Raw genomic sequence first — 19,506 nt, 5'->3', positions numbered from 1 at the left:
GCCTCAGAGACATTAGTCACCTCATTCGAGGAGCTGACTCATTGGAAAAGACTCTGATGCTGGGAGGGATTGGGGGCAGGAGGAGAAGGGGACAACAGAGGATGAGATGGCTGGATGGCATCACCGACTCGATGGACGTGAGTCTGAGTGAACTCCGGGAGTTGGTGATGGACAGGGAGGCCTGGCGTGCTGCGATTCATGGGGTCGCAAAGAGTCGGACACGACTGAACGACTGAACTGAACTGAACTGAACTGAAATAGTAGGTTAATGCAGGCTCATTCACTGATCACCACTTTCTGCCATCTGTCTCAGCGGCTCCCACCCTTCATCTCTCTATGTGAAGACACACTGGGAGACATGCAGATCCAATCTCAATGCATCTCTAAAGGCACAGGCATCTGTGGAACTTCAGGCAACCCGGATCTAACGGAGAACACTCTGGGCCGCCTGAAGCCATGCTGGGTGCCCACATCAGAGCTCACGTAAAAGGGGCCGTCTTACACCGAACCAGACGTTTCACCCCAGAAAAAACTTGAGCACCAGCAGCTGGAAGAATTCTCAGGAGTCTTGAAACCAAATCCCACTCAAACACACTCAGAGGGATTCTACAAATACCAAATAACTATCAGTGGGTTTTTATTTTTAAAAAAATTAAAATGACTAGCCAGAATGCAGTAAACAAAGGTATTGGTATACAGTTATTATAGGAATATAAAACGCTTTAACTTTTCTGAAAAGTAATTTGGGAGAGTATCTCAAGGACTAAAATATCACTCATATTCCTGAATTTCAAAATGTTTTGGCTAGGCTTTTCACCTAAGGATATAAGAAGTGGTTACAAGCATTTATATATAGAAAGAACTGATAGTCATAGCATTATCTATTACAGTAAAATTGGGAATCAGCATATATGTCCAAAAGTGGGAGAATAACTAATAACTTAGGGTGGCAACAGAGTGTTAAGAGCTATTAGAAAATATGTTAAAACTGTGTAGACTACCCCAATGTTCATCGCAGCACTGTTTACAATAGCCAGGACATGAAAGCAACCTAGATGTCCATCAGCAGATGAATGGACAAGAAAGCTGTGGTACATATACACAATGGAGTATTACTCACCATTAAAAAGAATGCATTTGAATCAGTTCTAATGAGGTGGATGAAACTGGAGCCTATTATACAGAGTGAAGTAAGCCAAAAAGAAAAACACCAATACAGTATATTAACACATATATATGGAATTTGGACCGTGAACTTCCAGATGTTCAAGATGGTTTTAGAAAAGGCAGAGGAACCAGAGATCAAATTGCCAACATCCGCTGGATCATCGAAAAAGCAAGACAGTTCCAGAAAAAAAGCTATTTCTGCTTTATTGACTATGCCAAAGCCTTTGACTGTGTGGATCACAATAAACTGTGGGAAATTCTGAAAGAGATGGGAATACCAGACCACCTGACCTGCCTCTTGAGAAACCTATATGCAGGTCAGGAAGCAACAGTTAGAACTGGACATGGAACAACAGACTGGTTCCAAATAGGAAAAGGAGTACGTCAAGGCTGTATACTGTCACCCTGCTTATTTAGCTTATATGTAGAGTACATCATGAGAAATGCTGGGCTGGAAGAAGCACAAGCTGGAATCAAGACTGCCAGGAGAAATATGAATAACCTCAGATATGCAGATGACACCACCCTTACGGCACAAAGTGAAGAGGAACTAAAAAGCCTCTTGATGAAAGTGAAAGAGGAGAGTGAAAAAGTTGGCTTAAAGCTCAACATTCAGAAAACGAAGATCATGGCATCTGGTCCCATCATTTCATGGGAAATAGATGGGGAAACAATGTCAGACTCAATTTTTCTGGGCTCCAAAATCACTGCAGATGGTGACTGCAGCCATGAAATTAAAAGACGCTTACTCCTTGGAAGGAAAGTTATGACCAACCTAGACAGCATATTGAAAAGCAGAGATATTACCTTGCCAACAAAGGTCTGTCTAGTCAAGGCTATGGTTTTTCCAGTGGTCATGTATGGATGTGAGAGTTGGACTGTGAAGAAAGCTGAGTGCCGAAGAATTGATGCATTTGAACTGTGGTGTTGGAGAAGACTCTTAAGAGTCCTTTGGACTGCAAGGAGATCCAACTAGTCCATCCTAAAGGAGATCAGTCCTGGGTATTCATTGGAAGGACTGATACTGAAGCTGAAACTCCAATATTTTGGCCACCTCATGGGAAGAGTTAACTCATTGGAAAGACCATAACGCTGGGAGGGGTTGGGGGCAGGAGGAGAAGGGGATGACAGAGGATGAGATGGCTGGATGGCATCACCAACTCGATGGACATGAGTTTGAATGAACTCCGGGAGTTTGTGATGGACAGGGAGGCCTGGCGTGCTGCGATTCATGGGGTCGCAAAGAGTTGGACACGCCTGAGCGACTGAACTGAACTGAACTGATGGAATTTGGAAAGATGGTAACGATGACCCTATATGTGAGACATCAAAAGAGACACAGATGTATGGAACAGTCTTTTGGAATCTGTGGGAGAGGGTGAGGGTGGGATGATATGGGAGAATGGCATTGAAACATGTATATTATCATATGTGAAATAGATCGCCAGTCCAGGTTCAATGCATGATACAGGGCGCTCAGGGCTGGTGCGCTGGGATGACCCTGAGGGATGGGATGGGGAGGGAGGTGGGAGGGGGGTTCAGGATGGGGAACACATGTACACTCATGGCTGATTGATTGATGTCAACATATGGCAAAAACCACTACAATATTGTAAAGTAGCCTTCAATTAAAATAAATAAATTAATTAAAAAAAATAAAGTCTAAAACATTTTAGAAAAAGCAAACAAACAAAAAAAAATGTGTAGACCAGGATGTAGGAGTTTGCGAATCTCTTCCTACTTAACCAACAGGCATGTCATTGGCTCAACTTATGGAGACCAAACCTGGCAACTCATTACTTCAGTCAGCACCTGCCTCCTTTCTAGGTACCTGGACTATCTCTCATAATTCAAACTTTCACAAGTCGTCTGACCCAGAAATTCTACTTCAAGGAATTAATCCTTCACATGTATTATCAAATGTAGAAAATAACATATTTTTAAATTAGCCTTTGCAGAATGTTTATGATAGCAAAATGTCATAAGTTATACAAATGTCTATCAACAGAAGATGAGGAAATATGTCAAGACATATTCTTAAAATATAGTATTTTTCAACATTCAAAAAGAAACAAGGAGTTTTTTATGTGCTGATATGAAACAATCCCCAAGACATGTGTTTTGAGTAAAATAAGGTAAGGTGGCAAACAATATAAAATATCACAGTTTGACGGTGGGGGTGGGGGGGTACACATATGTTCATTTTACATAGAGTATCTCTGGAAAGAGATACAGAAACTGTTCACATTGGTTTCCTCCAGAGAAGAGAACTGAGTATTTAGTAGAGGGGTGAAAAGAATATTTCTCATCATAAATACACTTATATCTTTTGATTTATGTTCATAAAAGTGAATAAAATACAAATTATCTTACTTTCAAATATAAAGAAAAAGTAAAATATTAAATTACATGAAAAATTACCATTATACAATATAACATAGAAAAATAAAATTGTATATTGTGTATGTATGTGCATATTTATGCAAAAATATGTATACATATATATAATATATATACACTTTTTAAAAATTCTTTATTTTTAAAAGTCTCTACATACAAAACAAAGTTCCAAAGAATAGCACGGAGAAATAAGAAAGCCTTCCTCAGTGATCAATGCAAAGAAAGAGAGAAAAACAATAGGATGGGAAAGACTAGAGATCTCTTCAAGAAAATTAGAGATACCAAGGGGACATTTCATGCAAAGATGGGCACAATAAAGGACAGAAATGGTATGGACCTAACAGAAGCAGAAGATTTTAAGACGAGGTGGCAAGAATACACAGAAGAACTGTACAAAAAAGACCTTCATGACCCAGATAACCACAATGGTGTGATCACTCACCTAGAGCCAGACATCCTGGAATGCGAAGTCAAGTGGGCCTTAGGAAGCATCACTATGAACAAAGCTAGTGGAGGTGATGGAATTCCTGTTGAGCTATTTCAAATCCTAAAAGACAATGCTGTGAAAGTGCTACACTCAATATGCTAGCAAATTTGGAAAACTCAGCAGTGGCCACAGGACTGGAAAAGTTCAGTTTTCATTCCAATCCCAAAGAAAGGCAATACCAAAGAATGTGCAAATTACCACAAAATTGTACTCATCTCACACACTAGCAAAGTAATGCTCAAAATTCTCCAAGCCAGGCTTCAACAGTACTTGGACCGTGAAATTCCAGATGTTCCAGCTGTATTAAAAAAGGCAGAGGAACCAGAGATCAAATTGCCAACATCCACTGGATCAAAAAAAAAGCAAGAGAGTTCCAGAAAAACATCTATTTCTGCTTCATTGCTTACGCCAAAGCCTTTGACTGTGTGGATCACAACAAACTGTGGAACATTCTTAAAGAGATGGGCATACCAGACCACCTTACCTACCTCCTGAGAAATCTGTATGCAGGTCAAGAAGAAACACTTAGAACTGGACATGGAACAACAGAGTGGTTCCAAATCAGGAAAGGAGTATGTCAAGGCTATACATTGTCACCCTGCTTATATAACTTATTTGCAGAGTACATCATGAGAAACGCTGGAATCAAGATTGCCGGGAGAAACATCAATAACCTCAGATATGTAGATGACACCATCCTTATGGAAGAAAGTGAAGAAGAACTAAAGAGCCTCTTAATGAAAGTGAAAGAGGAGAGTGAAAGAAAAAGTTGGCTTAAAGCTCAACTTTCAGTGCACTGGGATGACCCTGAGGGATGGGATGGGGAGGGAGTTGGGAGGGAGGGTCAGGATGGGGATGGCTGATTCATGTGAATGTATTGCAAAAACCACCACAATATTGTAAAGTAATAAAAAATTCTCAACATTCAGAAAACTAAGATCATGGCATCTGGTCCCATGATTTCATGGCAAATAGATAGGGAACCAATGGAACCAGTGATAGACTTTATGTTTTGGGGCTCCAAAATCACTGCAGATGGTGACTGCACCCTTGAAATTAAAAGATGCTTGCTCCTTGGAAGAAAAGCTATGACCAACCTAGACAGCATATTAAAAAACAGAGACATTACTTTGCCAACAAAAGTCCATCTAGTCAAAGCTTTGGTTTTTCCAGTAGACATGTATGGATGTGAGAGTTGGACTATAAAGAAAGCTGAGCACTGAAGAATTGATGCTTTTGAACTGTGGTGTTGGAGAAGACTCTTGAGAGTCCCTTGGACTGCAAGGAGATCCACCCAGTCCATCCTAAAGGAAATCAGTCCTGAATATTCATTGGAAGGACTGGTGCTGAAGCTGAAGCTCCAATACTTTGGCCACCTGATGTGAAGAACTGACTCATTTGAAAAGACCCTGATGCTGGGAAAGACTGAAGGCGGGAGAAGAAGGGGACGACAGAGGATGAGATGGTTGGATGGCATCACTGACTCAGTGGACATGAGTTTGAGCAAACTCCAGGAGTTGGTGATGAACAGGGAAGGCTGGCGTGCTGCAGTGTATGAGGTCACAAAGAGTCGGACATGACTGAGCAGCTGAAATGAACTGATATAAAAAATATGTCTAGGAAAAAAGGACTAAAATTCACACAACGTTAAGAGCAGTTATTTTTATTCTTTCTAATCTTTCTACATGAAGAAATACTACTTTTGGAATCATGAAAAAAGTTATAAAAAATGTAGTTAAAAAAATACAAGCTGACCTGATAAATGACGATTAGAAACAAGTGACACTGTATCAGACTAATGGAACAGTAAAGAAGCCAGCAAAATTAATCACAAGGGGCTGCTATGTTGGGTCATCAAGGTCTTCTTAACAACATGGAGTTAACAGACATGAAATGTTTCCAAGAAAAGATTCCAAGACTGTCACAAAAACCCAATGTTCTATATTTTTTGTATCTTCTTCATACAATCTTAAAGCTAAAATAAGGTAGCAGTGGAAAAGAAAAAGCAAGTAAACACTATAAAATTCAAAAGAGTATTACTCCAAACATATCCGTGTAGAATTTAGGGCCACATACTTAAACACCATCATGAATAATTGAAAAGTTGATTTCGCATGACATTTTGTTTACTCACATGTAATACAGGTCGAATTCCATTAAAATAAACTTAAAGAGATACTCCACATACCGGGGCCTCACTGACAGCATCAAGAATTGCTTAAAATTAGAGGCTCAGACTGGGATTTGGAAATATTTTCATTACATACCAATTTCCCTGCTAACCCTTATTTGACCTTTACTGGATTTGCTTTGAGAAGCAGCCTCATAGCTCTGGGCTGGATACAAGCAGCAGTAGCCTCAAGTTTAGAATTTGCTATAGTTACTTCTAAGCTAATAGGATTTTTGAAAAAATGATCTGTTTAGGAAAATAAGGAAAACTAAACATTTTAGTCTACTGGGGACCCTTCTCAGGCTCTGAGCTTTCTGTTCATCTTTGCTCCTCTCCCAGGCTAAGCACAAGTTTACAAGGCTGCAGGACCTGTGGTCATAAGCACGTCTGGGTACCTGTTTAAGTGAGATTGGTCCCGTTACAATCTCTTCAGTGACTAATCCTCTGAAACTGCAGGTCTGAAGCTAACTAAATATAAAATATATTTCAAATGTGACCATATTTCATAACACTACAAAAGAAAGTTCAGAAACCATTTCAACAGGTATTTCACAAACTAGAAACCAAGAGTTATAAAACAAGATTTAGCATTAAATCTTTTTAGCATGAAGTATTAATACACAGTCCTTTATAATTGTAATAAATGAACAAAACAAATTTTAGAATACACATCATTACCTCAACATATAAGTAATACTACATGAAATGTTCAAGATAAATCAAACTTGAGTGGGACCAATGTAAATGCTTGCAAATAGACTCAAGTTAATAATAATTTGCTGTCTCCTATGTGCAAAAATGCACTATTCCAGGACCTAGTAGGATAAAAAAAATAGTAGCCCCGGCTGATATTAATTTGATTACTAACTAAAACACAAGTAACATGAAGATCAGATTGCTACCTCCTAACTTACAACTGTTCACTTGCTTGGGAAATTAGCAAGGCCTAGTGATGGTTTAACACTACATAATGATGCAATCTAGGGCATCTTAAGTTAAATGGATCTTGAAAATGACTTAATATTGTATTAGTTTGAAAAGGGCCCTTAATGGAGGAAGTGGCTTTGATGGCTGCTTAGATACCATGATAAAACACAGGATCCAGGCATTTCATCATCAGAGCCAAATTGGCTGGATGAAGGTTTCCTAGGTGCTTACAGAAGAATTTGGTCCTTAGAAAATGCTGGTAAGTATGACATTCTTCCTTCTTCAACTCCTGCATCCCACAGAGTTGGCTGCTTGACAGTATAGTGTTAAGCAAGAAACTAAAGGAGTGAGAGAATCAAATCTTGCCAGATTTCCCAAGGCATAAAGAAAAACTGTTGGAGAAGGAAATGGCAACCCACTCCAGTATTCTTGCCTGGGAAATCCCATAGACAGAGGAGCCTGGAGGGACGCAGTCCACAGGGTTACAAAGAGTTGGAATTGACTTGGCAACTTCACAACAGAGAACAGCTGCAGACATTAAGCAGCCAGCAGGGGATGTAGTTAGAGCAATGTCTCAAGCACAGGGCTTGGGTGAGGCACCTGTTCCAGAAAGAGAATCAGCCAAGGCCAGCAGGAAGACCTCCAGGGAAGAGCCATCCAGTACCACAGGAGTGGCAAGTATCTTTCTGTATCACTGGATCCCACATTTGAGAACCAAATGTAGAACTCAGGTGTTGACAGAGAAAGCCTGTGCCCGCCCCCCCAAGCACCAACCATAGTCCTCTCACGTCAACATAACTTACAAAAACCAGAATGTAACCTATTTAGGAAATCTCATTCTAAGTCAGTTTCAAAAGAGCAAGTAATTAGTGACAATATTTCAAATTCTTGAGACAAAATTTCTCAGACATTACACAGGGGTCCCTTCTATATCAAAAATGCCCCATTGGTAAGATTTATACCAACTTGACAACTACAGAATACATAAATTTAGTCAGAGCATGCTTTTTCCAAGTTGCTACTAGGATGGTCAAAAGTGAAGGTAACTAAATACAGTTTTTATTCAAAGCACACTTAAAAGAAAATTAAAATAAATACAAGCAAGATGTAATGTGGAAACAGAATTTTAAACCTATTTCCAAAAATGCCCCAAATCCTGACATAGTAAGAGTCCCTACCTACATATTACATATGAATAAGCATATCTTAGAATGACAACTTTACAAGCTCAACATAATTTCTTGAAAGGTAAATGGGTATTTTCTTCTTTTCTTCTTTTATTACAATTCAAAGGAGAATCATAAATTCTACTCATTCCTCTCTCGGATGTTAAAATATCTTGATTTGTTTGATTCTAAAAGAATCTCATATTCAGGGATAGCTAGATCAGTAAATAAAATTACCTGTGTGTGTTCATGATAGATGGTGGTTTAATGTGAAAAATTCCTGCATTTCAGTTAAAACATTCATTAATACGTTTATATATTAATATGTAATAGATATGCCATATTAATAGGTAATAGATATGCCAACAAAGAATATACTTTAAAAAAAAACACACAAAAATTAGTTAAAAACTATAAGCAGCAGCACTTGAGCAACACAAGTCCTAGAAGCTAAAGAAGATCCACAAGTTATGGAAACCTAACTAAACATCAGTGGCTCCAGAGTGCCCCAGCAGGGGCCACTACAGTGACCAACACAATCTGAGAAAGACCGGAAGTAGATGTTTCAGTTCACTGTATTAAAAACATAACCACTCTAACCACACCTTCCTTTGGTCTCCATGCCGCTGTCCAACTATAGTTCAGTATCTATGATACGCAGTTACTAGGTACAAAACTCAAGTCCTTTGCAGAGGTGCAAGTCACTCTCTGTGACAGGGAAGCCTTCAGACTGTAAATACACATGGCTTTACAAAAGGAAACTGAAATTTCAAAGCAGTAAGCGCAAATTAAATTTTTCTCCCTGCTTTTCATGTGCCCCCATAGGTAACAGTACCTCTGTATTTAATGATAGTCCGCTGTTAAAGAATATTGTTGCGACAGCAATGTAGGAGACAGTTATTTCTGGCTTCAGTGGTCCTAAAGAGAGAGAAATGAGTCACTGTTAGATTAGCATTTCCGACAGGCATTTACTTGACACGAAAGAAGAATCCATTGGAGGAGAACAAAGGGGACTTTAAATCTTGGTGTTGCCTCTACTGTACTAATGAGCTGACAGAGCTGAGTGTTCACTGTGAGGCAGCCTAACTCTGGACAGGATTTTCCGGAGGGCAAGGACCACGGCCGTCCAGTTCAGCACAGAATCCTCAGACCAGAAGAATGAAAATAAACACTGCTCTCACACAGGAGAGCAGACAGGCAGCATCCTTCTACATTAATTCTGATTTTATCTGCCACAGTATCTGTGCTTATATAACAATCAAAATTCTCCCCCACCAGCACCACCAAAAGAAGAAAATCAGTGGAAGAAGTCCCCTTCTTTTTAGCAAATATTATCTTATTTCTCCTAGGATATCAGAGATCAAACCTTATATTCATGCACGTTCAGTTCTGCCCGCATGCACTCAGAGCACAAGTATTTATTGAGCACTTACTATATGAATAAGATAATGCATACAGAGTAGCAGAGTGTGTGTGTGTGCGCTTAGATGCTCAGTTATGTCTGACTCTTTGCAACCTCATGGACTCTAGCCCCGCCAGGCTCCTCTGTCCATGGGATTCTCCAGGCAAGAATACTGGAGTGAGTTGCCATGCCCTCCTTCAGGGGATCTTCCCAACCCAGGGATCGAACCCAGGTCTCCTGCACTGCAGGCGGATTCTTTACTGTCTCAGCCACCTGGGAAGCCCAAGTAGCAGAGTACTTAACAATATATTGTTAAGATTGCTAAGATTAAATTTTGCCAGGCCCCAGGAATACTGTGGTGAACCAGATAGGGCTGATCTTTCACCTCTGGAAAATCTTCTCTAGAGACAAAGTGGCACCACCCTAGAGGTGCTAATACTATGGGTATAACAGGGACGACTCTAATATTTATTGATTGATGTAGCTTATACACAATCGGGGGCTTCCCTGGTGGCTCAGTGGTAAAGAATCCAGCTGCCAAAGCAGGAGACACAAGTTCGATCCTTAGGTCAAGAAGATACCCTGGAGAAGGAAATGGCAACTGACTCCAGTATTCCTACCTGGAAATCCCATGGATAGAGGAGCCCAGCAGGCTACAGTCCACGGGGTTGCAAAAGAGCTGGTCGTGACATAGCGACTACACAACAAACAACAGCAGACACAATTGACTTGAAGACCTAATTCACTAACCAAAGGACAACGCTGCAATTCTGAGAAAGTGCCATTTTATCCCCATATAACAGTGGTTCTCCAGCTGTGGAAATTTTGTCACCCATGGACGTTTGGCAATGTTCTAAAACATTTTTTGGGGTTGTTATAACTCAGGGGGTAGGGTGCATTACTGACATCTAGTAGAGACCAGGAATTCTCCTAAACATCCCGGAGAATATTTTTTAGAATGATCATATCCAATGATATGAATTATCATATCCAAAATCAAACGTATCAGAATTATCATATCCAAAAATGTCAATAACAGTAGAAACTAACACAACATTCCAAAGCAAGTATACTCCAATAAAAAAAAGGGGAGTTCAAATGTATCTGTACTTCATTATTTCTTATATTGAAAACTAATTAAATAAATCCAAATAAATATTAGCAAAAATTTTTTTAAACATCAATAGTGCCAGGGTTGAGAAACCCTAGCACAGACCAACATTTTAAAATCTGAGATCACCTCATATTTGACATTTTATACAGCCCTCTTGCAGGAGGTTGAATAGTATCCCTCCAAAATGCATGTCTACTAGAACCTATGAAGCTAATTTGGAAATTGGGTCTTTGCAGATGTAATCAGGTTATTAATAAGTGGTCTAATTGGATTGGGGGGAGCTGTAATCCAGTGACTGGTATTCTGGTAAGTGGAGGCAACTCTGGATATGGTCACAAACAGAGGGAAGATGGCCTTGTGAAGACTGAGGCAAGGAACCAAGGACATCTGGTAACCACAAGCCAGGAGAAGCAAGGAAGAGCTCCTCCCTAGAGCATTCGGTGGGCAGACAGCCATGATCACATTTTGATGTCTGAATTCTGGGAAAAAAAAAAAATTTCTGTTGTTTTTGCCACCCAGTCTGAGGAAATTGGTCGTGGCAGCGTTAGGGAATGAATACACTCCTGCAGAGCCAAACAACAGGACCAAAATCGTGCTTCCTCCGCTGCCTGCCACTCTCCACCATTCCTATACGTACTGCTCAATGAAAAAGCCCAAGCTCAGGAAGAATCACCACTCAGTCAGTCAACAACATTTTACAAAAATATTTATTTATTTGTTTGGCTGCCCCAGGTCTTAGTTGCAGCACGTGGGTCTCAGTTCCCTGATCAGAAATGGAATCCAGGCTCCCTGCACTGGGAGCTCGGAGTCTTAGCCACCGGACCACCAAGGAAGTTCAGTCCACAAACCTTTTTTATGCTACTACAATGCTACATTTTCAGAGAAGGCAATGGCACCCCACTCCAGTACTCTTGCCTGGAAAATCCCATGGACAGAGGAGCCTGGTAGGCTGCAGTCCATGGGGTTGCGAAGAGTCGGACACGACTGAGCGACTTCACTTTCACGTTTCACTTTCATGCATTGGAGAAGGAAATGGCAACACACTCCAGTGTTCTTGCCTGGAGAGTCCCAGAGACGGGGGAGCCTGGTGGGCTGCCATCTATGGGGTTGCACAGAGTTGGACACGACTGAAGTGACTTAGCAGCAGCAGCAGCAGCAGTACATCAGTGAAAAAAAGAAACAAAGATCTCCTTCAACACTGTGATACATTATTTTAGATACCTGGCATTCACACAGATCATTTTGCTATGATCTGAGAAAAAAGGAGCAAAGGGAGAAGGCTGGTATAGAGGTGTTACACTTCAATGCAGTGAAAGAGTTTCAAAAAAGAAGTACATTTTTTTTTTCCAACATACTTGTGAGTGAATCTATCTCAGCCACTCACACTTTGGAATAATATTTCATCAAAGCTGAGGAAAGGTGATTCAGGAGCAGATTTGAAAGTCCAGGAATCGGGTTCACTTTGGAAGTAAATGCCTTCCAGGAATTTTTAATATCCTGTTTGTTTGCTTTTTAAAAAAACTCATAGCATTTTTCTTTTCCTTCAATCCCAAGTGTTTTTTGAGATCTATTCTTCTCAACTGTGCTTCTATCCACAGTGGTGACCCTGATTTTCTGTATATGATGGGTTAGAGTTACCAGTATGGGCTTCTCTGGTAGCTCAGACAGTAAAGAATCTGCCTGCAATGTGGGAGATCCAGGTTTGATCCCTAGGTCAGAAAGATCCCTGGAGAAGGGAATGGCAACCCACTCCAGTATTCTTGCCTGGAGAATTCCATAGACAGAGGAGCCTGGTGGGCTACAGTCCATGGAGTCGCAAAGAGTCACACGACTGAGTAACTAAAACACATACACAGAGTTAACAGTATATTTGCAAGCGATAGCTAGGCAACATATCCAAAGACGCATCTCCATAGCAAGTACATGAAATGACTTGGACTGCATGTTTCTTTTGGGCAGCTAAAGCTTACTTTAGTTAGCCAACAACTGAATCTTTTAAAAAGCTAACTCTTCCCACACTCCAGACACATACACATATATAGACAAACATCATAACTATTAACCAATGGGCACAATTCAGTGGAATGATGCTTCACTTTGAATGTTTTAAATCCTAAAAACAATGTGTACTGGTTTTTTTTATTAGATGCAGATCTAAATAACTCTAATCCATGGAAGAACCTGGTGAGGCTATTCCAGGTCCACTGACAATGTACCATTTAAAGGGGAAGGAGGAATCAATTCTAATTTGGAGAAACCTAAAGCCCCTTTGAGACAGCTGCTAATGGATCGTCCACTGTGTGAAGGAGGAACTAGAAGCTGGCAGGGCTGAAATTAAAAGCTGATAAATATTTACACAGAGGTGAGAGTTGAAACTATGCTGTGGAATGATATTTGGCCTCTCTCCAAGGTCATGATTATATCTTCCAAGTCATGAATATAACCAGGTTCAGATCTTGCGATGGCTATAAAGAGCAAAGGAGAAATGTAAATTAGAACTTTTCCTTAAACGAAAGCAAAAAAAAAGAGGTTTATCAGTGAAAATGGGATGGGATGGCAACATCAAAAGAAAAACTAACCATAAAAACAGAGCAACTTTGGGACTTCAAACTCATATTTTATAAATATGAGAATGGGGGTGGGAAGATAGAAAATTATTTGGAATGCTTAAGAATGCAACAAACTATTATTTCATAAAACCTACTATCATCAAGTAAATTTCATTCCTAAACTTCATCTAAGGTGTTCATGCTAATGTTCTTAAGTTTATGCAGGAGCATGTTTCTGGTTATGTTTTCTTAAAGGAAAAATGAAGCAATTTCCTTTTTAGAAGGTATGTCTTATTAATAGCAATAATTTCAGTTATAGATGCAAGTAGAAATAAGAAGCTTACTCTATACTTCCAAAGAAGCCTTTCTTTCCTAGAATGAATAGTACAGTGTTGAACTCTGGTAAACTCCAAGATGGGTAGAGCTCAGGGTGCCCCTGGGTTGAAATGCAACAGAATATCTACACCTGAAAATCGCACATTCACATCTCTCCTGGCTCTTCACGTTTAACTTTTTAATATATTTAAACATGAAATGTAACTGAGTAAAAAGAACAGAAAAGTAAGAATTAAATGATCTACGCTGGTATCTGTTCCACTTTTTCCATTGTGGAAAGTCATTCAACTTCTCTCACTTTAGCGTTCCCACCTCTGTAAATTTCCAGCCATATATAACTCACCCATTGGTTATACAGATTGCTTTTAAAGGGAGGTCACAGCAAAGATGTGATACTTTAAGTGTAGAAGTCCTACACTTCAAAACAGAGTGAGGTCATTAAGGTAGTGATCCAGGCAAAGATGAGGAGACCCTCTTAACAAGTTGAAAACAATCACAACTTCCTGCTGAAGAGAACAGAAAACTGTTCAACTGAAAATTTCTCAGTCAATGTGAGTGCATTCAAACTGTATATGAATTCCAGTGTACAGACCCAAAAATGAAACTTCTGACTACGAGGGACAAGCAAAAAGAGATGCTTTAGATCATTCTGTAGAGCACAAGAGGCCAGAACACTTTCAGCCACCATTCCTCTCCTGGGTCCTAAATTTTTGTTGTTTTAACTAATGGAGTCAAAGTGTTGTTTGGTACTATTCGGAAGTTTGTTTTTATTGAAGAAGATTTACAGGTGGGAAGGTCAATTGAAGATACTTGATACAAGAACTTATCCTGAGGGTCTGTATAACAAATCCCAAACATTTAACTTTTTTTTTTTAGAAACAGTAACTTTTACACTTGGATATCTCTCTCAAAAAAAAAAAAAAAAATCACATGAGTACACAGTTGTCTAATATTAGCTGAATCTGCTCAGCTTCTTTTGGGCTATAAAAATCAGAGTATGGAAAACGTCTTTATTACAGAGAGCCTTTCTTTATAATGGTTATTCATTTTTAATGATTTATTGCCAAGAATGGATTTATTGCCAAGAATGCATGGATGTTGCAACTGGTATGATATAACGGAAGTCCCGGTTCCCAGTCCTTCCTCTCCCCTGAGCTAGCTAATTTGACCTATGGTGAGTCACCTGACCTCAGGTCTCAATACCTTCAGCTGTAAAAGAAACATGTTGGCTTAAAAGGATTTAAAGTTCCCTCTCAGCTCTTAATAGTCTCCTCTTTTATAATTAAACAAACTCTAGATTAATGGCATAGGGACTAGTGAAAATGGGAAACAATATTTCTAACATACAATAACCCCCAAAACTTCACTAAGTAGAATCTGAGGGAACAAGCAAGAATGCATCTCACACCTGTCACTGGGGGGAAGCCCTGGGAAAAGGATTCAGCAGTCCACAACCCTCCATCCCACTGAGCAGCCCAGGAACGTAAGAGAAAAAGGAATTTGACCAAACCTAGTCTCTGCAGATCTCAACGTGGAGGATCATACATTACCTGTAACATCACCTTAACACTCAGCAAATCAGAGACCTAACACTGTAAGCTACAGACTCTGCAAGTGAAACGTACACCCGAGATCACCACAAAGATACTCTCTAACACTCTTCATACCCAGCAAGCTTCAGGGACAAGGGAACTGATTGGACAGAACCTGAATACTAGCCTTCACAAATTTCCCGAAAGCTCACAGAGAAACTATGTCAAAGGAGAAACTGGTATCTTCAGCAGGATAACCAGCCCAACAGCTTTACTCTCACAGCTATACATCCTCCACATTGTGGACTACGTTGAACAGAAAAGGAAAGAACATAAAAGAAAAAGTTTTAATCTCTACTGTCTTTGTTGAAAAAATTATTTTTAAATGTTTTCTGAAGCTATCTCTAAATGGAGGTATTGAGGGCAGAGGGTAGAAGGAACCGCTGTTCCCCTGAGAGAGCATTTCATTCACTTTCATCATGTTTGAACAAAAAGGTACAAATAACTTCAAATAGCCTCCTGACTGTTCACTCTGGCATGAACATTGTGTGCTCACTTCCGTCCTTATCTGTCCCTGTGTGGCTGGTGTGTAAATAAGCATGAAATAAGCAATGAAATAAGCATGCTGTCAATAAGCATGAAAACTGCCAAACGAAGTCAAGCAGACAATGAACTAAAGAAATTCAATGAACATTTATGAAAAGTGAGACATGCTTGTCTAAGGGTGGGAGGAGGTGTGGTGGGACAGGAAAGGCTAATGCTATTTCCAGTCATTTCCACCAATGCCCATCCACACAGGACAAGGATTCCACTATTCAGAGATCTGGGTGTGATTTTTAAGCCCGCCTACATTTCCTTGCCAAAATACACAGCACACAGGGTCTAACACAGCCCGTATCTGTGAAACTGCTAAGTGTAGCAACTGTGCCGGCCGTACACGGAAGCAGTGAGTGCAACGTGTCAGTCGGCTTGGGAGTTTGTGGAGCGGCAGAACGGCAGGAAAACACCACTCTCCAACATGTGGGCCACCAAATCTGAGTTGGAAGAGGAAAGAGGATCCCTTTTTCTCCCCCCGCCGCCGGCCCGCCTTTCCTTTTTTAACGTGGGGGAGGGGAGTGTCGAAAATGGACAAGGTAATGGTGTTCACTCCGATAGATAAGGAACTCCAGGCAACCTAGCGTCCCTTGGGATAGGATGCTACTTTGAAGGCAGGAGGGATAAGTTTCATTCTCGGTAACCTCACTGCTTGACACTAAGGATTCTCAATCCTTAGTCCGCGGCAAAGGCAACCTGCGTTCAAATTCCCTTGCCTCCTTCCTAGTTATAAATCCTCTCTGGGGCTGACAAATTGAAAAATCAGCTAAAAGGCCAAAAGACACCAAGGGCTGGTCAGTGCCCCTAAGAGAGGCAGACACTCCCCAATTCCTGTCTCCCTCTCCTGTCCAAGACTCGAAAATTAGTTCTGAAGTGGGAACCGCGGCGGAGCATGCAGAGGTGGAGCACTTACCCCCATTCATCCCTATGGACGGCTCCAGCTTTGCTCCCGCGATCGCCAGTACTATTCCAATCATGAACCATTCTTTCCTCATTCTCTCCAGCAGCCTCATGTTTGTTAGGGTGGGTGGGTTTTGTTTATTTGCTTGGCTTTTTTTCTTTTTAAGCTACGGTCGCTTAATCCCCGGGGCTTCTCCACACTTTCCAAGCTCCCACCTGACATGCAGCAGAGCAAGTCAAATTGCTACTTGTAAATTAAAGACCAGGGGGTTGCTCCGGCGGCTTGGAGGAGGGCTGGGAGTAGTAGTATCCAGTGACAGGAAAGTCTCACTGAGCGCCGCCATCTCTACCGTACGGCCCCTAATAGAAGCACACACGAAACCGCGGCTCTAGCCGCGCCTCCCAAGCGCAAACGCTCAAAAGCGAACGTTTGGGCGAAAACGGCCGGCGCTGGCGATTAGGGAAGGAAAGCTGGCTGCCTGGTAGGGCTGACAAACTCGCCGCAGTCGAGACCTGAGGAACCTTAAAAATGACAGGGACGGGGAGTGACGTGAGGAGCCACAGCCTACTTGTTCTATCAAGGGTTCCAACAAACCCGCCCTGTAGGCACAGCAACCCGCCCTCTCGGAGTACATCTGCGGAAAGATTCTCTTTTGATTCGCCTTGAACCTGCGGGAAGGGTCAGGGTGCTCTTGAGTCAGGGATTTCTCCGTCGGCAGCTGGAGCGGCGGGCTGCAGGGTTATTGGTGGCGAGCCTCTTCGAGACATTACGACGCTTCCTGGACGCCGGCGTTGACGTGTACGCTGGGGGAAGGGGAGGCCGCGCTTGGTCTCCGAGCTCTCGGCGCTTCAGGAGTTAGCCGAGCTCGTCAGCCGCCTGGGGAAAGCTGCGTCCCCGCAGCGGGGAAGCTTTAGCCTCGAGAAATGGGTTGAGGATTGGGCACCGAGCAGATGCCCACAGACAGAGGACCGACGCGTCCGGGAGGGCTTGCCAGAGCCCCAGGTCGGTCGCCCCCGGAAGGGCCCTCAGCCCCAACCCCCTTCGCCACTACCGGCCCGGGAGTGGGGACTTTGGAGGTTCAGCCCCGCTACCGGAGACCGGATCTCGAGCTCTCTCCCTGCCTCTCAACCAAGCTGACGAGGGTCAGAGTGGGCGTCTGAGCTGGCTTCTCTGAAGAGTGCACGCTTTTGCTAGACCCCAGACCGTGCCCAACCATCATCAGGGCAACTGTGGGAAGAGGGTCAGGTTCGGCAAGGAAAAAGTGGTGAGCCACCGAGTTGGGGCGGGGGAGGGCGGGTCCTGCCTTCCATTGCCCCACGTGCAAGATTCTTTCCCTCCCCATTTCTCCCTTTAAGTGTTTTCTGATAAACAGTGACATTGCTAGTTTCATGAATGGACTTCCTACCCATAGACCCTGCAGGAATGTCAACTCCTTCGCTTATGCACCCCAATAAATAAATCAGGAAAATGCTGTGTTCTCACCAAGAACTCTGATCACTGGAAATGATTTTTAGTTGTAGTGGTTACCTAAAGGGAAAGAACACAAAGCACTGTGAATTCTGCATCAGGTTCCTATGGATACTGTAACATATACCTCAAAATGGAAGCCAGAAGTCCCAAATCAGGGTGTTGCCAAGGCCACACTTCCTTTGGAGCTTGTGAGGAGAAAATCCTTCCGTGTCTCTTATAGCCACTATTGGTTGTTGGCATTACTTGGCTTCCTTGGCTTATGGCCACAGCACTCCAGTCTCTGCATCTATTTTCACATTGGTGGCTGCTGTTGTGTATATCTCCTATAAAGACATTTGTCATCCCCTGGAGAAGGAAAAGGCAACCCACTCAAGTATTCTTGCAGAGAATTCCATGGACAGAAGAGCCTGGCAGGCTACAGTCTAGGGGGTTGCAAAGAGTTGGACACCACTGAGCAACTAACATACCAATAGGAGTCCACCTTACATTGTTCTCATGGACTTTATGTCTAATAAAATGGTAATAAAAACCTGTCCCATCAGGCTGTTAAAAAGATTCAGTGGTATAGTGTATATGTCCATTGCTTTGCATGGAAAAAATACTCATTCATTTATTCAAAAAAAATGTTTTTTGAGCTTCTACTTTGTGCTAGGCATTATTCTAGATACGGGTTGTTACAAGGAAAAGTAAGAGACAAGGTTTCAGCTTTCCTTGTGTGTTCGAATGACATAGAAGAGTAATATAAGTGCCATGATGATAATATAACAGGTCCAACCAGTGAGAGAGAATAACAAGGAAGCTACTTTGAGTGGTCGGGGGAGGCCTTTATGAATGGGTGCAGTTTAAACAGACCCAAATGACAGGTGAATGTTCAGAATGCCTGTATTTGGGAGATGAGCACTTCAGGCAGGAGGAGCAACTGGTGAACAACCTTTGTAAAGGCCCTGAGGTGGGAATGATCTCGACATGTGTATTAGTCTCCTATTGCTGCTGTGACAAGTTAACTCAGTGGCTTAAAACAACATAAATTTAGTACCTCATAGTTTAGGGGTTCAGAAGTCCAAAATGGTTCTCACTGGGCTAAAATCAATATGTCCACAGGTCTGCATTCCTTTCTGGGTTTCTAGAGAATGTATTTCCTCTTCCTGTTTCTAAGGGTTACCTGCATTCCTTGGCTTTAGGTTCCCTTCATCTTCAGAGTCCACAGTGGTCCTTCCAGTCTTCCTCATGATCAATCATTCCGCCACTGCCTCCTTCTTTTACTTACAGAGACCCTTCTGATTCCACTGGG

General features: G+C 41.7%; 1 protein-coding gene across 7 annotated transcripts in view; it reads right to left on the bottom strand.

Annotated features, from left to right (window-relative positions):
* The window catches only part of SLC10A7 (solute carrier family 10 member 7), a 322,601-nt gene extending 305,502 nt beyond the window's left edge, over positions 1-17,099 (bottom strand). For 6 of the 7 annotated variants that reach the window (XR_003029939.2, XM_010813719.4, XM_024977431.2 and 3 more), the window contains exons 1-2: positions 16,758-17,099; positions 9,153-9,235 (exon numbers count right to left, since the gene is read on the bottom strand). Coding sequence is in view for 6 of the 7 variants with exons in the window: in XM_010813719.4 (XP_010812021.2) it covers positions 9,153-9,235; positions 16,758-16,857 (183 nt within the window). In the remaining variant the exon portion in view is untranslated. The remainder of the gene's footprint in view (positions 1-9,152; positions 9,236-16,757) is intronic. The other variant, NM_001076292.2, reaches the window with a different exon arrangement.
* Between the last annotated feature and the right edge of the window lie 2,407 nt (positions 17,100-19,506).

This window comes from Bos taurus, chromosome 17 (assembly GCF_002263795.3).
Source record: "Bos taurus isolate L1 Dominette 01449 registration number 42190680 breed Hereford chromosome 17, ARS-UCD2.0, whole genome shotgun sequence".
Taxonomy (NCBI): Eukaryota; Metazoa; Chordata; class Mammalia; order Artiodactyla; family Bovidae; genus Bos; species Bos taurus.
The sequence above is the reverse complement of the archived record's forward strand: the minus strand, read 5'-3'. Positions and strand labels throughout refer to the sequence as shown.